We start from the raw sequence: 7,871 nt of genomic DNA on the forward strand, positions 1-7,871 counted from the left end.
TATGTATATATACTTTCCTTAATAATCAAATGAGATGAATAATGAAAGCATCTCCTTCAGCATCTACTTGGTAACATGTAAAATAAATGTTTCTTTTCTTCCAAATATTGCAATTAAATAATGAGATTAAGCAAGGGCAAGAAAGGCAACTTAAAAAAATATTTTTTTCATATTTATGTTTTAGTTGAGATACAATTGACATTTAACATTGTATTAGTTTTAGGTGTACAACATAATGACTTGATGTATGTGTATATTGTGAATGGGCAACTTTTTGAGGTTCAACTATTTACTCACACACACACACACACACACACACACACACACACACACGGATGAGCTATATTGGGAAGTACGTAATCCAATGTGGAATCAGAGAGCTAGGTTCAAGTTATTTATTCTGTCTGAATCTGTATTCTTTATTTTTATTGGCAGATTCAGAATTTCATTACTGAGAACTCTCCTGTTTCTTTTATAGATGAGTGCCAAACCAAATATGGAAATGCTAATGCCTGGAGATACTGTACCAAAGTTTTTGACATGCTCACAGTAGCAGCTGTAAGTTTATACGAATCTTTCTAAAGCCACAATGTATTTTCTTGCCAATAACACCTTGCATATTTTTATCTAATTGCCATCTTAGTTATATTGATATTATTATGATTCATTGGTGAATTTGGATATAACTGAATTTATTATTATATGTTCAACTCTTTGTTATCCTTTTTGTTAGTTAATAGATGAGCAGATTTTGTGTGTTCATGGTGGTTTATCTCCTGATATCAAAACACTGGATCAAATTCGAACCATTGAACGGAATCAGGAAATTCCTCATAAAGGAGCATTTTGTGACCTGGTTTGGTCAGATCCTGAAGATGTGGATACTTGGGCTATCAGTCCCCGAGGAGCAGGTTGGCTTTTTGGCGCAAAGGTCACAAATGAGGTAAAGTCAACATTTTCGGAAAAGTGGTTTGTTGGTTGTAATGAACTACACAAAGAACTGTGGTGGCTATAGATAACAAACTTATAGTCTAGTTTACTCAAACTATGTTGGTTATGGATATAAAATTTCTCATCTAGTTTATCATATATATATATATATATATATATATATATGTGTGTGTGTGTGTGTTACAACATAATGACTTGATGTATGTGTATATTGTGAATGGGCAACTTTTTGAGGTTCAACTATTTACTCACACACACACACACACACACACACACACACACACACACGGATGAGCTATATTGGGAAGTACGTAATCCAATGTGGAATCAGAGAGCTAGGTTCAAGTTATTTATTCTGTCTGAATCTGTTTCATTACACTGAAAAAGGATAGTAAATCTCAGAATTTTTTCAAGAATCACACTAAACACTTAGTAAATCATAGATATAGTAACAATATCTTTATTGTTAAATCATAAGAACTTTGTTTCATATCTGATAGTACTTGTAGGATGCTATTCTTCCGGAAACTTCTAGTTATGTGACTGATGATTTCTAAACTCTTTACTAGTCTCAGTCCACAATGACTCTATACCTATAACTCATTGAAATTATTGGGGGTAACTTATAGAGTTGGCTTTATAATCATGAGAACCGTATTTAGTAACAGGATTTATACTTTATTTAAATGTTTATTTTATTATATATGTAGGTTGATATTTTTAAAAAGAATATGCTGGATACTTAACCAATCCTTTCTAAATTGCAGTTTGTTCATATCAACAACTTAAAACTCATCTGCAGAGCACACCAACTAGTGCACGAAGGCTATAAGTTTATGTTTGATGAGAAGCTGGTAACAGTATGGTCTGCACCTAATTACTGCTATCGTTGTGGAAATATTGCTTCAATAATGGTCTTCAAAGATGTAAATACAAGAGAACCAAAGTTATTCCGGGCAGTTCCAGATTCAGAACGTGTTATTCCTCCCAGAACAACGACGCCGTATTTCCTTTGAGGCCTGCGCCCATCCTGCTGACCGGTCACATTTTCTGCCCTCTTCTTACCCCAACTTTCGTGTATTACCCTCTATAATATACTTTTTATTGAGCACTTTGCTGCTGAAATGCTGCCTCTTGCCTTTTTTTTATTTTAAATTATCTAAATTTATTGTTTGTTATGGTGTCTATAACAATGTTTTCCTATCAGTTTTCTCCCCCATCCCATCCCCACCTTGGACTCATCTGAGAAGACTTGAGAAATGTCTTAATACTCATACTGCTGCATGTAGCTCTTGCTTATTTACTGGTCTGGGGGAAACAAGATGTGTTTCCTTTTTTAAAAAGCCAATTGACAGAACAGACTACACTGAAATACTCCTTTTATATCATTCAGGCTTTTGTTTTAGTTCGGTAAGTTTTAAGAAATTTCAGCAGCAAAGTTGTTATTCAGTGGGCACGATGGACTGCAAATGCCTCGAGTTATGTATACTTGTCCCAGCTGTAAACTTCATTGTCCTTTGTTGGATATTTTAAGTGGATATAAAATAAATTGGTCTAAAGGGCTGCCCTCCTTGTTGTGTTTTTAAATTTGAGTTAAAAACTGCTACAGCTTATGATTTTGTACATTAAGATAATTGTATTGATCTTTTTTTCAGATTCCTTGTATTTTTAAATAAAGTAATCTTAAATAAAACCCAGATAGGTTTAAAGTGTTAGAAATTTTAAACAGCTTACATTGTTAGCTTAAAGTTACTCTTTTTTCTTTTTTCTTAGTCAAGAGTTCTTGACCCTTTGGTTATTGAGTTTAAAACTTCAACTGAAATTCAGTACTATTTATTTAAGAAAAAAAATCACTAAACTGTGCCTAAGAACATAACTGCCATATTAATGTTTTGGTTTATATCCTCTATAGTAATAGAAAAACATTTAATACTTGTAATGCTGATGTGTTCATTTGATACCAATTGAGTAAAATGTGATCAATCCAGTTTACAATCTATCATGAGTATTATTAAGTAATATCTATGTACTTTTCAATAGGAATCATTTTCTTGCTGTAACACTTGACCTTAACTTTTAGAAAGTGTTCTTTTTTTTTAAACTGCAACTGGAAAGGTTGAAAAGTCAGGACTCTTATATTTGTGAACTGTAATCTGAAGCAGGTTTTAAAAAGTGTGGAAAGAAACAAATTGTCCTTTTTTGTAAAGGTCTGTGATACCATGTTTCAGCTTTGTGTAAGTAATTTGAATATCCAAAGGATTGTGGTGATCAGTCCTTGATATGCAACGTCCGCTTAATAAGGACAAGTGTTCCAGTGTCTCTTATGACTGTGGTCATAAATGATGTTGGAATTTACCATTTTGTGAAATAGTTGGTATCCTTTTACTACTATAGTTAATTTTTGTCATTCCAGGAAATCTTTGTGAAGCCAGCCAATTAATAAAGCACTTTAGCATCTGTTCAGGTAGTTTTGAAAAACCAACTTTTCCCCTTCAGGATAAGAACTTCCAGGTTACCTAAAAATGCAATAAAAGTCTTTATAGTCTACGCTTCTTGGCACATAATTTTTCATTAGGGTTTTCTTTTATTAAATGAGCACAACACTGTTTTGATTTTTTTCTACAATCACCCAGCTACTTGTGTAGTTTTTAATTGTAAAGCTCTATGAAAGAAGTGGCTAAGACATTTGCTGCACACACTTGAACTGTTGGGTCAGTAGCTTTGTGTCATTGCCCTGACCCCAGTGTAATTCAGGGGGAAAGTTATTAATCTTACAGGGATATGTAGCTATGTATTTTACTTAGTTGTTAAACACTGGAAATTAATGATGCAGACAACTTGATATGGTCTTTAAATAGCTCTCTGCAGTATTTTTTTCCTGTTACCATAAATTGTTTGTTTGTTTGTTTTTATTCATCCTCACTGGAGAATATTTCTTCCATTGCTTTTTTCAAAGACAGTGGAAAGGAGGGAGGGAGAGAGAAAAACACCTCTGCGAAAGACAGAGAGACAGAGAGAGAGACATTGGTTGCCTCCCACATACGGGGAACATACGTGCAACCCAGGCATGTGCCCTTGACCAGGAATTGAACCTGCGACCCTTGTGGTGCATGGGCCAACATTCTAATGCTGAGCCACACCTGCAAGGGCTCCTCTTACCATAAATTGTATTTATGTGCTTGCTCCCCTCTGCTTTTAAATTGTACCAGTGAAACCAGTAACCCTGAGCCCTCCCTTCCCATTTGACACTCTCCAGCTTAGATTGATGTAGTTTTAGTTATCCCTGTAATGTGACATTCTTAAGTCGTGGTATACTGCATTTGTCTGTCACTAGTTGGGCATGTGCCAATAATATTCAGTCCATTTCTTAACTGCCATCTCTGTTCTGCCTGATTTTTTCCCCCTCTTCAACTGAATTATGGCTTTTTGCATGAAAAAAAAAGTTTTTACTATTAGACATGTAAAGGGAAGAGAGAGTCAATGTATTGAGTTTTGTAAGCCTAAAAGGAGTATTTGGATTTATCTACGAAATAAGGGCTACGTACTATATAATAGAGAAATCACATGGTGGAAGATACTTGCAGGTCATAGGTTTGTAGGCAGAAAGATCTGTTACTCCCTGTATCTAGGCTGAATGTAAAATCCCTTATATTGTATTATTGGGGATAATCACTATTTTTATTTGCCTCTGATATACTTGGTTTCTAATAAATTGTCCTAGGCTCTAGTGAGAACTGTCTACTTTTAGTTGCCAATCACTCCCTTTCCTTACTTACCTGATACACTCTTGGCTAGCTTTTTATAGGTTGATGCTTTTTCCTGAAATATCTCACCACTGTAAATGTGTTAATTGGGTGTGATCCTAAAAAGCCTGGATCAAGAGCATATCTAATATGCAACCTGCATCAGCTCCTACTCCATCTGGATGTCTAGAACTTTTGGAAGATTTTGACGTCTTAAATCCTGGGTTTTGCTTTTGAAATAAGGTTTGAAATATTGTTCATTGCATAAGGTTTGTGTGTTTTTGCTTTGTAAGCCCAGCAGGTTTTGGGAAATGCCTGTATTGTGAAAGCAAATCTGAACTCTTTCTGAGCCTCTTTTATTGTGAGAAGTAGAATTGCTTTTCATCAGCCTCCAGAAAATTGTGTACCTGGAGTTGAGATTTAACAGCAAGAATCCAGATTTTTAAATGTAATTGTTTTTTAACTGCTAATGTTTGTAAAGCACCTTCAGTTCTTTGGATGAAGAGTGCTATATTCTCTCAGTGTAAATTAATAAAAATATTATAGGAAGTTTGTCAAAAAATTTTATCTAATGCATAGTTTGTAGTATGTCCCAATAAGTTAGCATTTTATATAACACAATTTAAATTAAAAATGCTTATTCCTCCACTTAGTTGCTTGACTAGTAAACAGAAGTGAAACTTTCTTGTTCCATATTTGACTCTGAGCCAAGTGTTCCATTCTTTAAAGGCATTATCCACTGTTAAGCCCTGGGTTTGGCGGCCAGAACCATGCTTCATGAGATTGTTACAACTTTTAATTGTATATTTACAGTGTGCGGTCATGCTTAGAAAATAGACAGTAATAAAACACCAAAAAGAAGCATTTGGAAAGTCCCCTAGTATTAGGCCAAACAGAGTCGATGCTTGGGGAAGGTTGGTTCCTTAGTTCCCTCTTACTAGTTTTCTCTTTCCTTGGCAATCAGTTGATGAATATTTGTCTTTCTTACCCTCATGAGAGCATGCTTATGCTGTCGTAGGTCATTCAGATATTTTCTTGACTCAAAAATACATGAAACTTAGAAAGATTTTTTTGTCAACAAAAATACTTATTGCATAAGTATATTCCACTTAATCCCTTGGCACCCACTGTTCTAAGCAGTCTGCTTTTATGTGTCATTGGGAATAGGATAGAAAAGACTGCATGGGGGCATTATGGAGTAGTGGGAAGAGGATAGTCTTTGTGATCAAATCTAGATAAAAATCTCAGCCATGCCAGGCAGCTAACCTGTATTGAGCACACTTAGCTCAATGCTGTGGTGCTCTATTTTGTGGTACCCTTACTATGGCTCTGGGACTATATTACTTTTTTTTCTTTGGATGAGGAATCAGGCTTAAGGAGGATGGGTAACTCCTGTAGGGTATACCAGAGTACATCTTGAGCCCCCTTACAGCAATTTTAAGTAGATTGGTTATAGCTGTGTGACCCTGAGCAAGTTGGATTTTCCGAATCTTGAAATTCTGTGTCTAAAATGAGAGAATACCATACAGGCTTGATAACAGGATTAGAAACGGCACTCATAAAGCTCCCAGCCCTTGGCCCAAAGCTACTATTCATTGAGTATGTACTGATACCATATTTGCCCAAATCAGTGTTGTTGCTAAGTAAGAATAACCCAAGGCAATATGTAATTGCTGACACAGTAAATCTTACGTTAGTCCAACAAATTTGGAGAAGGAAATGTTTGCTGTAGGATGCAGTAATTAGGAAAGGCTTAAAAGAGGAAGTATGAAATGTGGACTGGAATGGGATGTGCATTTCTTATATAGTAAAAGCACAAAAGCAGAAATTACTAGAACTTGGTCATGACGCAGTTTACTATCATTTCATAGAAGGAAGGTCATTTTTTAAAAAAAATTTATTGACTTTACAGAGAAGAAGGGAGAGGAATAGAGAGTCGGAAACATCGATCAGAGAGAAACATCGATCCGCTGCCTCCTGCACACTCCCCATTGGGGATGTGCCCGCAACCAAGGTACATCCCCCCTAACCGGAATTGAACCCAGGACCCCTCAGTCCGCAGGCTGACGCTCTATCCACTGAGCCAAACCGGTTAGGGTAGGAAGGTCATTTTTTAACATCAAATGTAAAAAGCCATTTCTGCATAAATGCAGCCACAAATTTGGTTTTGCGGAAACCTGTAGTGCCCTTGTTTGCCATTTGTGAAGATGAGTGAGAGACTTGCTTTCAACCTGTTGGTGCATACTAATCCAGGCTATCTCATTGATGCAAAAAAGTGTGTTCTAGTAAAATGGAAGTAGTTGAAGAGAAGGTTTTATGCCTCCTCCCAGCTTCAATTGGAAGATACCAAGGATCTATCAAACAGAAAGGGTACACGTTGAATTTAGAGAGGCTGTAGGGGATACCACCTTCACAGAAGAATTTTATATGTTAAATGAACTATGTCTTATTTTCAAGGATGGCCTTGTTAAAGGTAACATTGTGCTTATGTGCTAGTAACAAAAAGTGCAGTGAATTTTATTTTGATTAACGGGTGTAGAACTTAAAATCATTTGGTATCACAGGATGGTAATTACTAAAATTAAGCGGCACACCAAAAAGTAGATTTTTTGTTGATCTAACAAGAGGTATAATTTTGATTCATTCACACTGGGTGGCTATTGTGTTGGCTGTTATCATTTTTCAAATTTGACAATCTAAGGGAAAAGAGGTCAGTGTCCCTGACTAGTCAGGTATTGCATGTTGTAAAAATTATCTTTTCAATGCCGGTTGAAAATCGCTGATGTAGAGACTGGCACTGTATACAGGATAGTTCAAAATGAAGCTCGTTTTGGAGAGTTGCCTCACTGTCGCATCGGCAAGAGGAGTTTGGGAAATTGCAGTGCTTGGCTTTGAGTCCTGGCATGGTGCAGTGTTGGGGGGCGCCAGCAGGTGTGTGGGATGCAGAACACATTGAGCAGAACCTGCCTGCAGGTGTCTGGGGCCGAAGGTGCAGTTTCCGCTTTCCGACGCACGGTGGCGCTCAGTCTCCCCTGCCCTGCTAGTGGTCTCTAAGGCACCTCCGCCGCCACCTGCAGTCTCAACCAAACTCTAGGTGGCGGGATGTGACGGCCCGAGCGTCCAATCGACCACCACGATTTAGGACATGCTACGACTCTAGCCAATGGGAGCCGAGGA

The 7,871-nt window shown here is 36.8% G+C and overlaps 1 protein-coding gene across 1 annotated transcript in view; it reads left to right on the forward strand.

The window, feature by feature from the left end:
- The window catches only part of PPP6C (protein phosphatase 6, catalytic subunit), a 23,620-nt gene extending 21,105 nt beyond the window's left edge, over positions 1-2,515 (forward strand). The window contains exons 6-7 of the mRNA XM_006768569.2: positions 734-943; positions 1,719-2,515. Of these exons, the coding sequence (XP_006768632.1) occupies positions 734-943; positions 1,719-1,967 (459 nt within the window). The 3' untranslated portion in view covers positions 1,968-2,515. The remainder of the gene's footprint in view (positions 1-733; positions 944-1,718) is intronic.
- Positions 2,516-7,871: the final 5,356 nt, after the last annotated feature.

Source organism: Myotis davidii, unplaced genomic scaffold (assembly GCF_000327345.1).
Source record: "Myotis davidii unplaced genomic scaffold, ASM32734v1 scaffold142, whole genome shotgun sequence".
Classification (NCBI taxonomy): domain Eukaryota; kingdom Metazoa; phylum Chordata; class Mammalia; order Chiroptera; family Vespertilionidae; genus Myotis; species Myotis davidii.